A 22,726-nucleotide genomic window follows, 5' to 3' on the forward strand; every position below is an offset into this window, starting at 1 on the left:
CCCTTTGGCTTATCTACTGCGCCCAGAGTGTTCATGAAAGTTCTGGCTCCAGTGATAGCTTTCCTCAGGTTAAAAGGAATACAGATCTATCCTTATTTGGACGATTGCCTGATTCTGGCTCAAGGAAGGACGAGCTTCTTCATCATTTGGATTATGTGATAGCAGTGCTAAGATGCCTGGGGTATTCTGTGAACGAAATAAAGTCCAGTCTAGTACCCTCTCAGGACATGTGCTTTCTGGGTGTGAGACTGAATACAACATCCCAGATGGCCTTTTTGACCCCGGACAAACAAAAGAATCTTTCCCTTTACTTTCATCAGTTGTCTCATCAGTCCAGGCTGACTGCAAGGACAGTCCTTCAAGCCTTGGGGTTCATGGCATCTTGTATTCTGGTGCTTCCCAATGCCAAACTGCATATGAGGAAGCTACAATGGTATCTCAAAATGTATGGACACAGCACTGCCAGGATTTGGACACTGTCATTCAAATAATACCTTGCATTCAAAAGGAATTGTTGTGGTGGGCTCAGGAATGTCACCTAAACAAGGGACTCTCTGTGACCCGCCAGAGGCGAGTCAGATTCTAACGACAGATGCCTCAGACAAAGCTTGGGAGCTCATCTGAATGGAAAGTGGATACAAGACAAGTGGCCTGCCAGACTACAACATCTACATATCAACTTGAAAGAGATGTTAGCAGTCCAGTTTGCATTAATAGCTTTCAAGGATTTACTTCTTCCAGGGCAGGTGTTGATTCTAACAGACAACACAACTGTCATGTGGTACATCAACAAGCAAGGTGGAACACATTCTTATCCTCTATGCAGGCAAGCAATGATTTTGTGGGGGACTGCTCTCAGTTTACAGCTAAATCTTCAGGCAAGGTTTCTGCCGGGAGCACAGAACTCCTTAGCAGATGTGTTGAGCAGACAAATTATGGATCCCCACGCGTGGAAATTGGATCCTCATGTATTTCAGAAATTGACAGTGTCATGGGGAACTCCAGACATAGATCTGTTCGCTTCTCCACTAAACCACCAGCTGCCAAAGTTTTGCACAAAAAGGTTTCATCCCACAGCTTGGAAAGTGGATGCTCTTTCTTTCAATTGGAGCAATCTTCATGTGTATGCCTTTCCGCCTCTGCCTCTCCTCCCAAAGGTACTACTGAAGGCCAGACAAGACAAGCCAAGGATGATTTTGATAGCTCCAGATTGGCCTCGACAGCATTGGTACCCATTACTGAGAAGCCTGGCTGGAAGCCTCCATGGCCTTTGCCTTCGATTCCACACCTGTTGTCTCAGGAGGACAGTCATTTGCTCAATGTCAAGCTTCACTCTCTGCACCTAACAGCCTGGCATATTCTGTTTTGAACCATAGTGGGCCTCCACTTCCACAGCAAGTTTTGAATGTTATTTTGGAAGCTAGAAGGCCTAGTACAAGGAAAGTGTACGCAGATAAATGGAAGAGATTTTTATTTTGGAGTGCAGCAAAGGATTTTGATGTTTCTGAGCCTAATTTAAGTGTGGCTCTTCAATATCTTACTGAGTTACTGGACAAAGGTTTGTCCTTCTCTTCTATTAAGGTTCATGCTGCAGCAATTTTGGCTCACTATGATTGTGACCCACCATTGTTTTCTCATCCTTTGTTCAAGCAATTTCTTAGAGGGGCAAAGAATATAAGACCCCACGAAGAGCTCCTACTCCTGCTTGGGATCTCAATTTTGTGTTGGAGAAACTCACTCTACAACCTTTGAGCCTGCAGCTACTACTGAATTAAAGTTTTTATCATGGAAGACTGCTTTTTGTTGGCTATTACCTCTGCAAGAAGGGTTTCTGAGTTGCAGGCCCTTATGGCGGTTGAGCCTTTCTTAATTTTCCATAAGGATAGGGTATCTTTACGTACTAATCCTTCCTTTATGCCTAAAGTGGTTTCTAGTGTGGCTTTAAACCACTATTCATTTGCCTACTTTTTATGCAAATCCCAAAATAAAGGGGAAAAGATTTTGCACACTTTAGATGTACACAGGCAGTTGCGATATTATTTGGACAGAACTAAAGGGTTCAGGCAGTCTCAGCAGTTATTTGTTTCTTTTGCTTTGAGTTCTCAGGGCAAGCCTGTGTCAAAACAAACTATTTCTAAGTGGATTGGGTTTTGCATTGCTTTCTGTTATTCCCATCATGGCAAGGAGATTCCAGCTGGGATTAGGCCTCATTCCACTAGGGCTACTGCCACTGACAGCTTTTGAGGGGTGGCAACCAAGGATATTTTGGAGGCAGCTACTTGGAGTTCAGTGCATACTTTCTCTAGGCATTATCACCTACCACTTTACTCTAAATCCAGGGCTGGTTTTGCCACTGCTGTTTTGTAGGGCATTTTGGCAGCTCCTGCTTCCTTATAGTTTGGCCATCCTCCCTTACCTCTGCTTTGGGATTCTACCCAAGTGTAAGGACTGCAGCAATGTGAGATGAAGAACATAGTACAGTTTTGTACCTACCATAAATGTAGATGTTCGAGGATCCACATTGCTGCAGTCCAATTCCCTCCCTCCTTCCCTCTGTAGTTAGAGGGTTGTGTGGGTTGGGTTGTCAATATGATGTATATTGTATATATTGTACATATTTTTAGTGCTAGGATGGTTGGTTGTTTGTTTGCTGTCTTTTGGTTTTGACCTTTATTTTTAGGGTCTTCTGACATCTGGGGCAAGAAAAGACTGAGGATATGATGTCGGTCATGCGCATTTGTACCCTGACGTCCTGATGTCAGTCAAATGCGCCTTGACCGACGTCAGCCTTATACTTTGATATTCGGGCCGACCGAGGACAGTGGACTACCCAAGTGTAAGGACTGCAGCAATGTGGATCTTCGAACATCTACATTTATGGTAGGTACAAAACTGTACTTTTTGGAGCATTAGTCCTTTACCAGTGTTGTGTGACTCTGGTGTGGTTATATATAATTTTTGTGTAGGGCTTGGGTGCAGGGTTATTACCTCCTGTGAAAATTATTGACTTTGAGCTACTTTGTTACATTACATGTAACGGGTATCTTTTGAGTTATATGTGCAAGGAATTAGGATACAAGAGATCATGTAACAGACTTTCATAGTAGAAACCAGAAGTAGCCGCACAAGCTAATACTGCTTGTACTTTAGTAGTTCAGAAGGACTATGAGTATCTTTCCAGTTTTGGACAGTGGAGCTGAGAAGACTTAGTGACTGCATAGACTTCCTTATTGTTCCCTTTTCGAAACTAGCATGGCATGTAGGAGTTTCTTTTAGCCGAAGATACAATGAATGAATGTAAATTGTAATCGAATATCTTAGAAATCAAAGCAATGTCTAAGCACTTATTAACAGTATTAAAAACTAAATTTGGCAACCAAACACTTTGCTGTACTGTTATCAGTCAATAACTAAAATGACTTGAGTGGAAATATTTTTTGTAAAAAGTGAAAGATGGTAATGCAAAGCAGTGCACCTGACAACTAAGGTTGTAGCCAAGCATACTGTGTATACTCTGAACACATTTTTTCTGAGCATCAGCTAAAAACGTTATGGGATTTCCAGGCCATATTATGCATACAACTGTCTAAATGAATGCCTCTAACAACAGGTATATAGCTTGTTTGTAGAAAGGATTGCTAATTAAAAAAAACACTGTTAGTGCTTTTAGTGAGAACTTCTGAAAATGACACATATATAAGTGTTTGAGGGGCAGCATTTCGAAAAATGTCTCCCATTTTTTTAATGCCAGGCAGGTTGGAGACAGCAAGAAAACTATGAGTGCACATTGAATTCTCTGGCTACCTCCCTACTGACAATAAAATCTCAGAGGAAAAGTAACAAATGGAAAGTGCGTAATAGCAATAAAAAGGTTGAGACTTGAAGATGGTCATATCAGGCTACCAAAGGTAAGACAAGAATGTGAGGAAGCAGTGAAAAAGGTTAATAGATGCTAAGATACAAATGAAGTATATCAAACGTAGAAAACAGGAAGCTGTTATCTGTCTATAGAGACAGATGGTGAGACTTCATTTACAGTGCTGTACACAGTACTTGAGATTATATTACAAGGTTATTGGTAGGATGAGGGTGGCCCAAAAGAGGGAAACAGTAATGGGGAGTGGTGTCTCTATTAGAAACCACAGAACAACAAAACATAAAAGTAGTTAGTTCACTGCTCTGCTGGTACTGATGCTCATTTTGAAATTCTCCAGAGCAAATCTTATGTTATTAATTGCTGCTGAAACCCACTACTGCCTTTTCCACCCTCATCTAAGAAGGAGTGGCAGCCTTAGCAACATTGTTTCACATGGCACTTTGCACACAAATGGTGCAGTAGAAATTATTTCATCTCCAGTGTCATAAAATATAGCAGTCTGGCATTTGAGAGCCCATACCCTACTGGCTTTATATACTAGTGATGGGCAAAAGCAAAAAGCTGACAATGCAATGAAAGGCTTTGGACGCCTGTTAGATGGTGAACTTTCATTTGATATCTGTACAGCTGATGCCATCAACAAAGTATACAAAACTGCCCTTCTAAATAACGGTTTGAGAGCCTGTTTACTGACCAGTTATAGAATATTGTACCCTGTTCAATAACCTATACTTTTGCCATGTGGTGCAGGTGAAGAAAGTATAACAATTCCTCACAAGGAGAATCAAAGGGTTTCATTGTTTGTCTTATATCTTATATGTTATAAATCTCTGTTCTCTCTATTTTATGCCTTTTTAGAGGAGACCTATGCCTGATATGCAGAGCCGTAAATGACGTCTTACGGTTTGTAACACTTGACAGAATTCCTCTGGTGACTTGACCACATGAAGACACTCACCCTCAATAAAAATTAATATCACTATCATGAAGTATGATAACGTCATATCTTCATGGAATTAAACTCCCTCTCTAAATTAAATCCAAACCATTAATTGGCATCTTCAGGAAGAAACTGGATGGGATGTTGCCAGCTTTGTGGCACAGAAGAATAAAGCCCTGACTGTGGTACAGGTGATTTAGCAGTTTGGGTGCCTCTAGAAGCGGGCAAGGAGTAGGGGAGTGAGTGGCCTTTAACAGCATATTCCTCTGTGGGAATGGCGGAGGCTCTGGTTTGTAACTTGATGGACATATAGCAGGAGCACTAGATTTCAAACCAATGGAGTACAAGATTAGGGAATATACAATGCCACAATACAGATGTACAGCAAGCCAAGGGGATTCTACATATGGAGGCATGCTTCCCTCGAAGGCAGCATATAGCATAGTTTTTCATGTTCCCATTTAAAAACTAGACAAAAATGTACTTGAAAAAGTATCAAAATATTATGAAATGTCAACTTTTGTCTACCCATTAGTCAGCACTGGATTACTCTCATGAGTGCTTTTCTTCTTTGCTGCAGGTTTACGGCACCCTCGGCGGCATGATGATCAAACAGCAGTTTGCTTTAGGTGGTTCAGGAAGTACTTATATTTATGGGTTTGCTGACTCTGCTTTTAAACCAGGGATGACAAAAGAAGAATGCCTCAAGTTTACAAAATGTGGTATGAATAGTCACTTTTTTGTCATCAGATGTCCATTTGTTTGTTTTTACATTGTAATGTTTATACCAGGTGAGATGTTGTAATAACAGCAGTATGTGAAGTTATATGTATGTACTTATTTATATATTTGATGTGTGCTCTCACTGACTGACCAAAATACACCTTGTATGGGGAGACACCCAGGATTAAGATACAACCATGCAGTAATGAACAGCTAGACAAGAAAAATGACTGTTTTCATCAGGCTATGTATAATGCAAATCATAGATAAGCAAAATGTTCCATATACTAACTGCACAGTATGAGGTATATAGTTACGCTCCAAAGGTATGGGCAGAAGGTATGTGCAGACAAAAGTCAGTTATACCCTAGATTTGAACCCATGTAGTAAACTACTATTGGATTTTTGTGAAAATACATTGATTATCCATAATGAACACTGCATTCAAACACAGCTCATAAGTGTACTTGAGCATGGCTAGACTTTGTAGTCATTTAATATCTGGACAGTCAGGTATAGACAGGGGTAAAATTATCACCTGATTACCACTTGGTGCTGATACATTTTTGCCAAACAGGGACATTAGCCAGACAGTGGAGAAATAATTCTGAATGAACGACATTGAAGAGCTCATACAGTGAGGTTGCAGGAAAAGCTGTGGCTGGTAGGTGATTCGTACACATTAGGATGGTATCCTATAATATTTCAGTGGATACTACTGGTAAGGGAAGCTGTCAAGCTAAAGGAACTGGCTGTCTGAACAAGGGTCTCTGATTCAGCCAAGAAGGATGCAATGTTAGTGATTGTCAAGCCAAATCTTGGACCAGGGAGAACTTTGGAGAGGCCATGATACATGAGTGTCAGGTTCTGACATACCATCTGGTGCCTCAACAGAGTAAACTTGGATCTTGCTTAGGCTGTGATTGAATTGCATTACTGGCTTGGGAATGGTTGGGGAATCCTAGAATCTGTGCTTGGTGATAGGGAAGTGTGGCCAGCCCTACTTAACTGTGCTACCCTCACAGCCCTTAACAGAAGTAAAAGGCATATTCATGGGAGGTGAAGAAGGATGTGTAATTAACAACAGAAACGGCCACCTAATCACAAAACATAAATACTATAGACAACAAAATCAACAGAGACAACAACCAGGCAACAACTACAGCTCTGCTTGTTGGTATTCTGTTTCAAAACAGATGTACAACCCAATCTCCTGACAACATTGGAATGTGAGATGGAAAAGCTTGATTTTCTTTATGGATGCAGCTAGTGATATTTGTGTAGTGAGATAAAGCCCTTAGTAGGTCCCAGGTGACTCAGGAACCTACTGAAGTTGGCAAAGAGAGGAGAAGAAGGATTAAGCTTAGGTCTGTTTGCCCTTTTTTCAAGGGAAGGGATAGAAAGCATATGTTCTGGCACATTCTGTCTTTCAGATTTCCCAGAGGAGACCAGAGCACGTACATACATGTTATTTACAAGGAGGGGGAAGCAGGCCATAATTACAACACACACAGAGATGTGGATGTATACTGCTAGGCACATATGTGCCATACCTCCCCTTAACCTTATGAGCGTATATAGGGTATAACATATATATATAAATATATATATATATATATATATATATATATATATATATATGTATATATATATATATATATGCAAATACAGAGTAAAAGCTTAACAACTCAACCCGAAAATCTTCCTTCACGAGCTGCAGTGGTGGTTCTCAGGCTCACTGTCCTCCCATTTCACTCTGTCATCTCCAGTCTAAGCTTAAGGAAATTGCGGCTGGTGACCATGGTCCAGAGATGTTAAGCATGTGGATAAAGCCATTTTACAAAAGTCCATGGAAAAAAGGAGAGAAGGAGGTCTGGGAAGTTATGCTGAAACAGTGAGCGAACTGATGAAATACAACCACATACCTTCACAGCAAAATAAAAAAGTTCTTTCATGATTGATCACACCGAGGACCTTCCTTGGAAGCAGGAGGAAGGTCGCTCTTTACCAGAGGTGCAGAATATGAAAAGGTTTTGAAGTTCACATCTTGTAAACAGGTAGTTTCCAAAATATTCATTTTTGTATCTACTAATGAATTTGAAATTATCTTAGAAATTATCATACTAGTTAAACTGCCATACTTAGCTACTAGAAGTGTTCTTTGGACTGGGTATATATGAACATATATAAGCTTTTTATTAGCAGATGCATACATCAGATTTAGTGCACTGATATAAGTGCCTTTCCAGTGCAATGGAAAGTATGAAAAATTATGATGAAAATATGAAAAATTGTGATATATGTCATTTAGCCTATTAAGCTCCTTTCTAGGAGGTACTGCAGAGACATATACTAATGATCAGAAGGGAATACATGCAAGTAGCAAGTCTGTAGGAATGAAGGAACAGAAGTAAAGGGGAGAGAAGTAACTTTTTTTGTTGTTGGCTTTACTGTAACTGAGCTGATTTGTTTTGACTTTGACTGAGAGAAGGCTGAACTATTTCACACTAAGACCTACATAATTAACATTATAGTTAGCATAACAATTCTTGATAGACCTCTCTTGTCTTGGCTGGGTGTCTGTGATGTAATGAAAGAAAAAAAAAATTGGTCTTGGACAGAGTGGGAGGGAAAGAAAAAATTTAAGAGGTTGTCAGAAAAACCACGTGGAGGCACTGTTTTGAGATGTGATATTTGATCCGCTGTCGGTGCTGAGTGAAAGAAGATATCTTTTGATGAATACCTCTTTTTTCATAGTATTTCTGTAAATCACTCACAGATACAGTAATAAAAAGAAAGCCAGTGTTGACACTTGTTGTATATCGCTGCTGAGTAGGCTGAATTCCCTCTTTGAGCATTTGACAAGATTACCTTTGAAGCAAAGGCATAATTTACCAGTCTGAAGGCTCATTAACACCTTGATTAGAGTTTGATGGTTTATTAAATCACAAGCATCTGAGAGAATGGGAAGGCAAGATCTTGTAATATAGCATTTGTTTATGGCTTTACAAGTGTACCTAATAATTCTGAAATGAGATGTGCTTCACTTGTTTCCATGTGAAACCACCAGGTCTATATCACATAGTTGAAGTATGACAACTTCGAACGTTATATGGTCAAGACCATATGTTCGAAGTTGTCATGCTTTGAATACAAAAAAAAAAAATAAAATAACTTACCTGACACTTGTAAGTAGGGGGAAAATTCCCTTTACTGCATTGTAGTGTGGTCTTGGAGTTGGTATATTTAAAGAGCGGGGGTGTGGGGGGGCATGCCCCCCTGCTTACAACCCTTTATTTAGTTTTCCCTTGTTTTTTTTTTTTTTTTTACATAGTCGGAATTTTGTAAGTTTGAACATATCGGTTCGAAATATGGTGTTCGAACTTAAAACTTCGACTATGTGATATAGACCCGAAACCACCTTGCTTATCAAACAGTTTCATAACTAAGAGAATGCCATTAGCAATGGAATGTCCCTTTAACTACACATGATAACCTAGCGCACTATTATTTTTGCAAGTGGACTTGACAGGGAAGTAGGTTTTAGTGGTGCCACTCTTGTGTAATGCAGTCTCAGTGAGACCTTGCTATAGTTTCAGTGCTACCAATTCTTTGACTCACCTATTGAATGAGCTGCACACTTGAGATGTCATGGCCACATTTACCGCCATAAAGCATTTATTAGTGTAGCTCAGTGGGTTATGACTGTGAGCTACTAACAGGCTTCATCCTGTAGTTCTGAGTTTGATTCCTTCGGTCTTTACAGGGATTCTTTGTGACCCTAAACAAGTTACTTAAACAGACACAACTAAGGTCACCTGCAGTAAGTGGCCTGTGTGCCAAATGGATATAGGTAGCGAACATATAAAATAAATAAGGAGCAGCAGTTCAGGTGGGAGATGGATATAGGTAGTGAACAAATAAAATATATAAGGAGTAGCAGTTCAGATGGGAGATGGATATAGGTGCCAAGTAATAAAATAAGGAGTAGCAGCTCAGGTAGGAGATGGATATAGGTAGCGAACAAATAAAATAAGTAAGGAGTAGCAGCTCAGGTGGGAGATGGGTATAGGTAGCGAACAAATAAAATAAGTAAGGAGTAGCAGCTCAGGTGGGAGATGGATATAGGTACCAAGTAATAAAATAAGGAGTAGCAGCTCAGGTAGGAGATGGATATAGGTAGCGAACAAATAAAATAAGTAAGGAGTAGCAGCTCAGGTGGGAGATGGGTATAGGTAGCGAACAAATCAGTTCAGGTGGGAGATGGATATAGGTACCAAGTAATAAAATAAGGAGTAGCAGCTCAGGTGGGAGATGGATATAGGTAGTGAACAAATAAAATAAGTAAGGAGTAGCAGCTCAGGTGGGAAATGGGTATAGGTAGCGAAGAATAAAATAATTAGGGAGTAGCAGTTCAGGTGGGAGATGGATATAGGTAGTGAATAATAAAATAAGTAAGGAGTAACAGCTCAGGTGGGAGACGGGTATAGGTACCAAGTAATAAAATAAGTAAGGAGTAGCAGCTCAGGTGGGAGATGGGTATAGGTACCAAGTAATAAAATAAGTAAGGAGTAGCAGCTCAGGTGGGAGATGGATATAGGTAGTGAATAATAAAATAAGTAAGGAGTAGCAGCTCAGGTGGGAGACGGGTATAGGTACCAAGTAATAAAATAAGTAAGGAGTAGCAGCTCAGGTGGGAGATGGGTATAGGTACCAAGTAATAAAATAAGTAAGGAGTAGCAGCTCAGGTGGGAGATGGGTATAGGTACCAAGTAATAAAATAAGTAAGGAGTAGCAGCTCAGGTGGGAGATGGGTATAGGTACCAAGTAATAAAATAAGTAAGGAGTAGCAGCTCAGGTGGGAGATGGATATAGGTAGTGAATAATAAAATAAGTAAGGAGTAGCAGCTCAGGTGGGAGATGGATATAGGTAGCGACTAATAAAATAAGTAAGGAGTAGCAGCTCAGGTGGGAAATGGGTATAGGTAGCGACTAATAAAATAAGTAAGGAGTAACAGCTCAGGTGGGAGACGGGTATAGGTACCAAGTAATAAAATAAGTAAGGAGTAGCAGCTCAGGTGGGAGATGGGTATAGGTACCAAGTAATAAAATAAGTAAGGAGTAGCAGCTCAGGTGGGAGATGGATATAGGTAGTGAATAATAAAATAAGTAAGGAGTAGCAGCTCAGGTGGGAGACGGGTATAGGTACCAAGTAATAAAATAAGTAAGGAGTAGCAGCTCAGGTGGGAGATGGGTATAGGTACCAAGTAATAAAATAAGTAAGGAGTAGCAGCTCAGGTGGGAGATGGGTATAGGTACCAAGTAATAAAATAAGTAAGGAGTAGCAGCTCAGGTGGGAGATGGGTATAGGTACCAAGTAATAAAATAAGTAAGGAGTAGCAGCTCAGGTGGGAGATGGATATAGGTAGCGACTAATAAAATAAGTAAGGAGTAACAGCTCAGGTGGGAGATGGATATAGGTAGCAAACAAATAAAATAAATAAGGAGTAGCAGCTCAGGTGGGAGACTACTGTCAAAGCTTCTGGATATGTTGTAATTGATCTGTAAGGCTTGTTTTAGTGACTAACTCCAAATATTTCACCAACTGAAACACATGGCTAAGAACAGATTTTCGCATTTGCACTAAGGTGAGAGAGTGTGTTGCACGGCAGGCTTTCCTACATCATCACTACCGTTATTTCACCTGGTTGTGGCTAGAATCCCAAAACATGGCAGCCATAAATGAAGTAATTAAGATTACAGTTACAGAAAAGGGAACTGAATCACGCAGGCCGATGTATGCAGCTGCCTGATAGTTCTTTTCAGCCAGGTCATATTTGTTGGAATCTGTATATACGTTACGTTTTCCAGTCATCAAACAAGTTACTGTACTGGAAACTTGCCCAGTTTTAATATTTTCCTTTATCAGCTTCTTGATGTTACAGCTATTCCATTATGTAGAAAGTTTCCTTAATGACAGGACCTCAAAGTAGGAAGAATTTATCAGGAACTAAAGAGAAACATTTATAATATCCAAGGGTAGGAAGGGAAGTTGAACTACAGAAATGTTGCCTATAGCCATATGAAATGTTTAGGTGTAGAAAATCACTGTGAAACAATCTGCTTTAATGAGTGAGGCCCATAATTTCAGACACAAAGTGTGGGAAAGTGGTTATACATATCCCCTGATAGGACTGATCCTGACAAAATTTCCATTCCTCCATCTGTGTTATACAGTAAAGAATGACAACGCCAATACTTACCATGTACAAGTGTTCTTTGCTCCCAGACTAGGTATATTGATACATTATAAATAAGGCTAATATTGTACTCACGTTCCATTAAGTCTATAAGTCGCCAGTGCTGAGTTGAAGAAGGATGAATCCCTGACTGTGGTCCAGGAGACTCAGGCTCAGTTTACAGCTCAGGTGTCTGAGTGGCTGGCAGGTAATGGACGTCCCCATCCTGGGAAGGATGAAGGAGTTGTATATGGTTGGTGTGCACCGATTCATTTTGATTTCCCTGTTGAAGACCAGAAAAACAACTGTGAAACACTATTTATGGGTGTCTGGGGCATCTTGCTAATGTCAGCCCCTAGTGAAATGAGGAGCAGCTCAGCATTGATGCCCATTGCACATCCCAACTACTGAGTGGTATAGGGAGGTTCATAGGTTCATAGGTTGGTACTAGGCTATCGGCCCTAGGGCCTATACAAGCCTAGCCGTAACAATTCCCTGGATATTTCTTCCCACAATATTTACTTCCCTGAACCCCTGTCGAGCAGGGTGACTGATGTGATCCCTGGGGTGAATTTCCTATCTAAATACAAAAGCTGCAAATAATCGATAAGTAAGACACAGTCCATAGAGAAAAAACACCTTTATAAAATGGCAAATGGCAAAGCTTTCAGGTATAACCCTTTCTCAATGCTAATACACACTCTAAAACCAATTGAGTTTAAATACATCTCAAAATATCACATGACATGCAGCCCAAAAAATCATGTGACAAAATAAATAAAACAACATAAAAAAGACTTCAAGTAATAAAACTAATGCATAAAAATGAAGTGCATCAAAAACATACAACACATTGAACATATCAAACAATAATAAATCTAACAATATAGTTTAGTTTGTTGCAATTTAATAAGGATGGGTTTTAATGTAACCATGGAATTTAAACCTGGAGGATGGTCAGCAGCCAATCTAAGGATCCATTCATATTCCTTATTCTCAAGCAAATTATTACTATCCCCACCCCTTAATGCTATATATACATTGTCTATAACTCTAAATCTAAACCTATGGTTAGAGCCATGTGCAATTATATGTTTAAATAAAGCATTCTTGTCATTAGCTCTTCTGATTTCTGACTTGTGTTCAATGATACGTTCTTCAAGCTTCCTTGTTGTTTTGCCCACGTAAAAAATAGGGCATAAAACACAGGTTGCTAAATAAACCACATTACTGGTAGTACAGGTTGCTAATAAATCAAACTTATATACTTTACCAGTTATCGGATGTTTGAACACATTACTATCAGTGCTCATGAGATCAGAACAACAAGAGCAATTCATGCAACAAAATGTACCTGATCTAGAGTGAATAGGTAAATTAAATCTTCTATTAAAGTCCGTATAACATAACTTACTCTTCAGTGTTCTTATATTCCTGTATGAGAAATATGGTCTATCATCTATAGCAGCTTTGACATCATCCGATGCCATTAGAGCAACCCAGTTCCTTCTTATGACCTTCTTAACCAGAGGTGTCCTAGTATTATACGAAGTGATGTCCAGAGGTGTCCTAGTATTATACGAAGTGATGTCCAGATGTGTCCTAGTGTTATACGAAGTAATGTATCTAATTCTCAAATCTTTTTGTTTAACCTTACTCAAAGTAGAAGTGGGTTCATCATCCAATAAAAAAGTTGGTTTAAATTTTGTATTTCTATCAGCAATTATCTGATTTTTTAAGTCTAATAAAAAATTAGAATCATACCCACTTTTCAAAAAATCCTCCATCATTTCATCAAGTTGCCTTATAAAACACATTTCATCTGTGTTTAACCTACTAGCCCTACTAAACTGTTTTGTCACTATGCCTTTAAAAACATGAGGGGCATGCATGCTGTTGTTAAAAATATACCTACCAGCATAAACCTCCTTCTTATGTACACTAGTATGAAGAGAACCTTCCAGTAATTGTACTCTAACATCAAGGAAAGCTATTGTATGGTCTGAAAAATCCATCTTGAACTTTAGAAAATTCGTAGTTGCATTCAAGTATTGCACGTATTCAACCAGCTGAGACGAAGAGCCTGTCCAAATCATAAAACAATCATCAACAAAGCGTTGATAAAAACATACATACTTATTCAAAGGATTATTATTACTACAGACATATGTTTTCTCCCACTGGTGTAAGAACAAATTATCTCCCATCCAATCGTCAAGGTTCCTTCTGAAGAGGGCCAAGGAGGTGCTCTGCTTGACATGTATGGGCAGTCTATTCCAGAGTATGGGGAGTCTCTGGGTCAGGAACCTATCCCTCTAGCATGTTTTGGTCATTGTGATGACAAGGTTTAGATCCCTGGAGCGTGTGGTTTTGAGGGATTGGGATTTCTTTAAGTGGAGCAAGTCCAACAGCTCAGGGTTTGACATGGCCTTGTATGTTAAGCAGAGATCACCTCTGAGTAGATGATATGTCACAGAGTATAGCTGGAGTTTTTTTAGACGGTTAGCATAGGCGCATCTGCTTTAGGCCTGTGATTCTTTTAGTGAGATATTTCTGTGGCCTTTCCAGCTGTTGCAGATGTCTTGTGAGATACATACCAAACGGGGCATTGTACTCTATAATGGGTCTAATGAGGGATGAGTACAATGGGACAATGACCTTTTTTCTGGATGAAAAGCCCTTAGTGGTGAGGTGTGCCACATAGAAGGATTTTCTGACTGTTTTAGCGATGTGGTTATCGAAGGTGAGACCACTGTCCACCTTTGTCTCTTAAGTCTCTCATCACACTTTCAGTGTTTAGTGTACTGCCATCTATGTGGTAATTCATGGGTACATGTTTTTTTCCCAAAGGGGATAACTATAAATTTCTTGGCATTAAGCTTGAGCCCATGGCTCTGGCACCAAGCATCTGTTTCTGTAAGGCCCTTTTGTAGAATAGCCACATCATTTGGGGATTCAATAATGGCTCCCAGTTTGCAGCCATCTATGAACTTTGTTAGCCAGAGTCCCTTAGTGGTGGCCTGTACTTCAGAGAAGTAGATGCCAAACAAGAGCAGTCCCAGGACTGAACCCTGAGGTACTCCACTTGTCACCTGTCTGGAGCTGGATTTGGAGTCGGCTACTTTTGCAGTCTGGGTTCTGTCAGTAAGCCAGTTGGCAATCCATCGAGTGACGTAGGGATTTATGCACAGCTTAGTAAGTTTATCTATGATTCCAGAGTAGGGGATCCTGTTGAAGGCCTTGGTGAGGTCCAGATAGGCTGTTTGGACTGTCTTACTCTCATCCACAGCTCTGGAGACTGATTTGAAGAAGTCAGTCAGGTTCAGGAGACAAGCTCGGCCCTCACAAACCCAAACTGGGTGGGGTCCAGTGTTTGAAGGTTGCCAATGTCTTTTTTTATAAGTTCCATGATAATGCGTTAAATGCACTTGCAGATCAGGCTCGTCAGACTGATGGGATGGTAGTTCCCAAAATCCAAGGTGGATCCCCCCTTGTGGAGTGGGATAACTGTAGCTGTGCGCCACTCAGTGGGCACGAAGCCTGAGGTGAGGCTGTGATTAAACATGACACCTAGGTGAGGTGCCAGTTCATTTTGTAGTTCATGTAGTACACAGCCCGGGATGTCATTTGGTCCCATGGATGCTGTGTTCTTAGCTTTAGAGAGTACGGTTTCTACCTGTGTGGCTATGATTACCAGAATTAGGCAATCTTTTGCCCACACCATGTGGGCAAAAATGTAGGAATCCCTAAAAATAGCACTCTCCAGTAGCAGTATGACTTTGCCCTGGGATCCTCAGTCTCCTCACTGGTCATGGACATGGGTCAGATATAGGCCAGATGAGGCTAAGTTCCAATCCAAAACTGAGGAGCTGAACTAAGAGCAGCTGATGCTTAGCTGCAGGGAGCCAAATCTACAGGAAAAAAATTAAACCAATAAGCTACAAAACTTCAGTTATCAACCAAATGAAAATAATCTTCATGTAACCTCTACTCACTCTCAAACCATTCTCACAAATACCTTTATCTTTATCTATATATGTTGTATATTTATAATGTTTATATATATATATATATATATATATATATATATATATATATATATATATATAGTTTTACTTTGGAATCTTGAAATACTGAAGTATCAAATTTCAGTATCCCGAGACCAAAGTGTCGAATCTGCAGTTGCGCTAATGTTGAGAATGTCTAATACGGAAATGTCGAACATGTGGTGATGGCGCGTTTGGTAAGTTTAATATTTTTCAAGGATTTTGGGGAGGGTTTGTGTGTGTGTGAGAGTGTGTTGGGGAGTTTTTGATGTGGGTTAGTTTAGGTAGGTAAGAGTATGAATGTGTAAGTGTTGAGAGTGGTTGTGTTTGTATGTATGTGATGTATGTTTGTGTAAGGGGAGTGTAGAATGTGTGGTAGTGGGTTTGCTGTCTTCCAGTTTTTAGTGCAACCTCACATTTAGTATATATAAGTAGGGGGGTGTGGGGGGTGCAGATGGGCTTGCCCCCCTGCTTTTAGCAAGGGTGTGTGTGTTAGTTTTGTTGTGTTCATGTGTGTTGGTTTGTTGTAGTGTCGGCAGGTAGGTGTATTTGTGTTTGTGTGGTGTAGTGTTTTGTTTATGTTACATTCGTGGTTTAAAATTTCGTGGTTTGTGATTTTTCGGCTTTATAGTCTCGAGATACTGAAATTCGATATTTCAGTATTTTGAGATTATAAAGTGAATCTATATATATATATATATATATATATATATATATATATACGTATATATAATTTATACATATATATCTATGCATATGTAATGTGGCTGCAAGTAATTTAGTAAATTCTTTACTTTGTCAACCAGTGCATAACTTGCTAAGTTGTCACAGTCTGTGTAATTCACAAAGTGCCATGTGAGGTCAGCTGAAACACATCTGTGAAGTACCCTTTGGCCGTGGTTGTGCATCTATGGAGATATATGTAAGCAAAAGGGACTGAGAGTAAAGTTCCCATGCCTGGGTTTATGGAAGAGAACCTTCCCTTGTCAATGCATTTGTTTTATTTTTAAGATATCAGACAGGCATTCTATTTGTTGGTAGAGTGGGAAACATGACCAGAAACTACTATAAGCTGAATACTTGTGTATTGTAGTGAGGATGAAGCTCAAATGAACAACCAGTATATATGATTTTTTTATTTTTATTTTTTATTTTATTTTACATTTGTTAACCGGGAAAGTCCAACGTGGAACAAAGCCAATTTTCAATGGAGGCCCTGGGAGAAATGCTCTAGACGTATGATTTTTTTGTTTTACTTTGTGATTTATTTGAGTGGATAATGTTCAGAGTCTATAGTAACTTGTAATGATATCTTTTATAATAATATTATTCATACAATGGAATATAATAAACAAAGAAATGTTTATCTTCATCATTTTTTCATCTGAGTTTAATAGAATGAGTCACAAACTGATGATCAGAAAACTTAAATAGATTAGTATTTCTGTTAATATTGTCATTTGTATCAGTGATATGTTCAATGGTATGGAATTGTGTATTAAGGTGGCAATATTTTGCAAATTTTGGGATAACACTTTGTGGTGCCTCAACCCTCTGTTTTGGTTCATGGTTTCTTCAGTATTTATATCCATGATATATCATGTTGCATCAGGCATCTTGTATGTATGCAATGTATTTAAACTTAGGTAAACTTGTGACAAGTATAAATGACCACAAAAAACATAAATCTGTTTGGCTAGTCTAGTGATGTGGACTTAATAGCCAGTAACCAATGAGTGGGTGTGGTCTCTATGGTGTGGCTATTTCCATTTGATTATTTATGTTGGTGTAGTACCCATTCATATGAGACTTACCTTCCCACACTTTCACAGTACATCACTGCTGTTAAAAACAAGCAACAGAGAAAAGAAGATCTCCATTGTTTTGTTTTGTTTTTTCTTTTTCTTTTTAAGTATAAAATCTGGTCAGTTTAGAGGTATCAGACTATTCCGAGACAGAGCATAAATACAAGGAAAATCAGGTATGTTTCTTTAGTTTTGCAGAATGTACCAGATCTTCCTTGTATTTGCTCTTCCCTTCGTACATACCTCTAAACCACTTAGCTCAAAAAATGTGGAAAAAAACTTAAATAACAGGGGACAAAGGTCCCAAAATAGGGATTGTTTATAAATGTTTATTTGTTTTATTTTAGTTTACATTTGTTAACTGGGATGGTCTGACTTGACACAGGTCTATTTTCAGTGGAGGCCCGGGGAGAAAAGCTCCACAGTAAGTAAAATTTTACACAGTATGTTAAAATGCAGTATATAGAGAATTTTCATCTAATATGTTAAAATACAGTATACAGCAGAAGTCATAACAAGACCTATACAGGAAAAAATAGTTACACATGGTTAATAACAGAATAAGTCTACAAATTCAATCAGCATTAGGAGAAGACCTAGACTGTAATATATATTACAGTAGGTATATTAGGAAATGAGGTATATAAGTGGAATAGTTTGAGGACTTATGTAATACATGGGCATAGCCACTTATTCTTTAAGTGTGTTCTAAGTCAGTTTTTAAAGTGAGAAGAGGTAGGGGCAGAAATCAGAGCAGGAGGGAGATTATTCCAGGTTCTAGCTATGGAGTGGGAAAACAGTGCTTTTCCTGCAGTATTGTTAGCCCTAGAGATACAGAGGAGGGGTTTGTCGGAAGATCGGAGTGAGTTTGGGCTAGGGTAATCCGTGCTTGTTTCGAGAGGGATTTCCTGTGCCTATATAGTGTTCCCATTTTTTTATGGACTTTTTGATAGTTTGTTAGACTTTTATTAATTTCAACGCCTAGGGGTTTGGTATGGTCAGAGGGAGAGATAATAGTGCCATTTTTGGAGGAAATAGTGAAGGATAGAGGGGTGGGAATGGTTTTGTTGGGGGTGAAAAGTACTAATTTGGTTTTATTAGGGTTTAGAATAAGTTGGATCTGAGTGATCCAACTTTCCACAGAGCTAAAAGATTCCTGGGTGAGTTGTTGTAGGGTGGGAAGTGATGGAGCTGAACAGATAACAGTTGAATCTTCAGCATATTGTATAAGTGAAGCATGCTGTGTGGTGGTATGGCGATTATTGGTAAATATGGAGAAAAGAAGGGGGCCTAATATGGAGCCTTGTGATACACCTATGGTAGTTGAGAGTAAGGGGGATAGTATACTTTGCCATTGAACAGATTGTTAACTATTGGACAGCTTTTAAACCAGGCTATAGCGGAAGGGGCAAAGGATAGGGATGTCAGGGTGTCTAGTAGTAAGGAATGTGAAACCATGTAAGATGCTTTGGAGAGGTCTAGAAATATTGCAGATACGAAGTTATTATTATTTCTATGTTGGCTGATCAGATTGGTGAAAGAGAGCAGAGCAGTGGTTATGCTATGGTGTTGTCGGAAGCCATGCTCTGTGGGGGAGAGGAGATGGTGTGAGTTTAGGAATTGTGTTACGTGAGAATGTATACATTTCTCTAGTATTTTAGATAAGGGGGTAGAATGGCAATGGGGCGATAATTTGAGTATTCGTAAGAGTTTCCGCCTTTATGTAGTGGAATAATATATGATACCTTCCATAGCTGTGGGACATATGCTTCTTGTATGGAGCGATTGATAAGAATAGAAATAGGGTAGGATAAGGATTCAGCAGCTGTTTTTAGGAAGTTAGCTGGTAGATTGTCAGTGGGAAGGGTGGTAGGTTTCAGTTTTAGGAGGTGTTTTTTTAATTGTTGATGTAGGAATGGGTAAGACCATAAAGGATGAGATGTTGTCAGTGCATTTGGTTGGGTTATTTGTAGGGCTGTTTTTGGATAGTTGGGAGGATAGTGTTAAGAGGGATTATGTGAAGTGATGATTGAATTGGGAGGCAATGTCCTTGTTGCCATTCATGGAGTTGGGAATGGTAGTTTTGCCTAGTTTTAGGAGAGAGTTAATGGCATGCCAAAACTTTTGGGGATCTTTTGAATGGATAATGAGGAAGTAATTTTGTCTCTTAAGGTTAGTTTGTCTCTTCACCTAGTAAGATGTTTTTTTGGGGATGATTATCTGTGGCCCATTGTAACATTTCGTCAGTGATGGCAGAGTTGTTACCTGGGGGAATATGACAGCAGAGAATGATGATAGATTTTGGGTCATTTATGCTTAGAGTTGAACCTAAGGTTTCGGCATTTTGAAATTTAGGTATGGGGGTTTGTAGACATTTGATGTTGATTGTATTTTTGTAGAGGATAGCAACTCCACCTCCCTTTTTTTCCCACCGTATCCAGTTTTAGGATATTATATCCTGGTGGGAGAATTTCTTCATTTTGGGTATTAGGTTTTAGCCACATCTCAGTAATGGTTAGTATGTCAGTGGAGTAGTGAGCTATAAATGCATGTAGGTCAGAAAGTTTGTTTGCGATACTTCTGATGCTGACATTCAGAATCAGTAGGTCAGAGATTTGCCTAGCAGAGAGTAGACAGTTTTGTGGTCCAGGGTTTGGGTGTATGTCTCCAGGTATAAGTAGATTTTTAGTGATAAACATTATGTATTTAATTATGTGCACTATGTCTATGTTGGATCTAAATTATGTTTTTGTAGTGAAAAATGGTGTGTGAGACTTATGAATGTGTAGGATTAAGCTGTCTTTAAATAATGTAGAAAAGATAGGAAAGAAAATGCGTGAGTGTATATTTGTTTGAAAAAGTTTATGTGGAATTATGTGTTTTCTAATGATGTGTTTGTATATAATGATGTGATGTTTGTTAGGTATGTGAGGGTTGGGAAGAGAAATCCTAGGATTAATGGTATTTTATGAGGTTTGGGGTTCAAGTATGGGTGTGAGTGTGGATGTATGGCAAGTAGATACTATGTACCTTTTTAAGTTAGAAATTTGATGGGCGTGTGTATGAGAGGTCGTTGATTGGAGGAGGGTGTGGTCAGGTGATCTGGGGTTAGAATAAATGTAGAGGTAGTGGGGGGCGGGTGGGAAATGGAGGCAGGGTAAGGGAGTTGAGCGGGCCAAGCGTAGAGAGGCAAACAGAGCGGGTCTACACCAGTCCTCGAGACTGCAGAGCCTATCTATAGGGCTGGTCAGGACAGAGTAGTAAAAGGAAGATACCTCTGTAATTAAGCAGAAGTGGGAGGCTGTTGTGCAAGTTTAAGGTGAGGGAGGGGGTAGACACAAAGTAATACAAGGTTGTGAGTCAGAAAAACTGGACTAGGCAAACTGCTAAAAAGAAAACAGGAAAACCAAACTAAGTCAATTCCAGGTCAGTGTAGTGCAGTATCTTCCTAATAACTAAAAATCTTATGCTACTAATCTAGTACAGTGTGGTGAAAAGGACCACCACTTCTACAGGGAAAAACAATTGAAGTATGGGCTGCAGGTACATAGCTAAACGTTTTCCAAGAGAAAGTAGTTTTAAGTAATTGACCTATGAGTACAATAGGAATAGAAAAATGGGGGGGGGCAGTAGTGTGCACGTGTACAGTGAAAGGGAAAAGAGACTTCAGGCCAGATTAAATACAACTCTTAACATGCACTAGTGTAGCTGAAAGCACTTTAGTGTTCCACCAACACAGGGCCTCACAGTGCAGGGCAACAAGACAGCCATGGATTGATTGGAGGTTGGCTAAGACACAGGATGAAACTTTTGCTGGGGGGAACTAGTATAGCTGAAAGCACTTTAGTGTTCCACCAATGCAGAGTGTCACAGTGCAGGGCAGCAAGACAGCCTTGGGTTGATTGGAGGTTGGGCAAGACACAGGATGAAACTTTTGCTGAGGGGAACTACTGTATCTGAAAGCACTTTAGTGTTCCATCGACGCAAGGTCTCACAGTGCAGGGCAACAAGACAGCCTTGGGTTGATTGGAGGTTGGCCAAGAGACAGGATGAAACTTTTGCTGAGGGGAATGCGAGCACGCTACTGGGGACTTCTATGAAGCAAGGCAGAAAAGCAGTGTTGCTCTTATAAACTTAGGAAGCTGCTAGAATAACAATATTTGTGTTATTGTGCATTGTCTGAAGGATATGAAGTCTGAAATTCAAATGCATGTGGCATATCTGGGGAATTGGTAGGAGGAGACCAGTGGGTATAAATGTAGTACTATGGAGCATATCTGGGGAATTGGTAAAGTAGGAGGAGACTACTGGGTATGAATGTAGTACTGTGGGGCATGTCTGGGGAATTGGGGGTGAGAGGGGGAGCAGAGTGGAAGATACCTCCTGCAATAGCATGAATCAATCACACATATTGAGAACACACTGACCCTCTGAGTCTAGCAGCAAAAGATAAATAAAGCTGAAAGCCAGTGGATTCAATATAAAATAGAAAGCCATACTCTTTATTTTTGCTGCAAAGGAATGTTTCAACATGATTTACTTAGTTATTACATTAATACACTTCAAGTTTAATATCAGCTTAAACAGCTGGTTGCAGTCTTCTCAGCTGCAGGAAGGTGGGTTCAGAAATAAGCCTTAATCATTATCTCATGAACAACAGTCATTAGCCTCACATTTGGGAATAGGAGGCTAAAAATGTTACACAGCATTTACACTGTAAAAATAAGTGTTTACACTCAAAACATTAAGTGTTTTTTTTAAATATTTGCTTTACAAGGGAAGATTTTGTGTACCAAACCGGGTCTATATTAAATGAACAAACACTTAAAAGTCGAATACGGTATTATCCACACTTTTTAAGTGAATGTTCATTTACATGAGCACCCACATAGTCGAAAATCATGTAATCGAAAAATATTGTTTGGCCAACACCATTCCTCTAGTGCCGTATGTCACAGAGCCATACACAAACACAACTTCAGTACCTTAATCAAGTGGGGGGCTGTGTCTCCCACACCCCCAACATGGGGGGCTGTGCCCCCCACACCCACCCTAACTACATATACCAACTGTGAGATTGCGCTATGTTGGGGAAA

General features: G+C 39.6%; 1 protein-coding gene across 2 annotated transcripts in view; it reads left to right on the forward strand.

The window, feature by feature from the left end:
* Positions 1-22,726, forward strand: part of LOC122811459 (proteasome subunit beta type-9-like) — a 122,690-nt gene that overhangs the window by 83,602 nt on the left and 16,362 nt on the right. For both annotated transcript variants that reach the window (XM_044083313.1, XM_044083312.1), the window contains exon 5: positions 5,398-5,539. In XM_044083313.1, the coding sequence (XP_043939248.1) occupies positions 5,398-5,539 (142 nt within the window). The remainder of the gene's footprint in view (positions 1-5,397; positions 5,540-22,726) is intronic.

The sequence above is a fragment of the Protopterus annectens genome, chromosome 9.part0 (assembly GCF_019279795.1).
Source record: "Protopterus annectens isolate FY-2018-M chromosome 9.part0, PAN1.0, whole genome shotgun sequence".
Classification (NCBI taxonomy): domain Eukaryota; kingdom Metazoa; phylum Chordata; order Ceratodontiformes; family Protopteridae; genus Protopterus; species Protopterus annectens.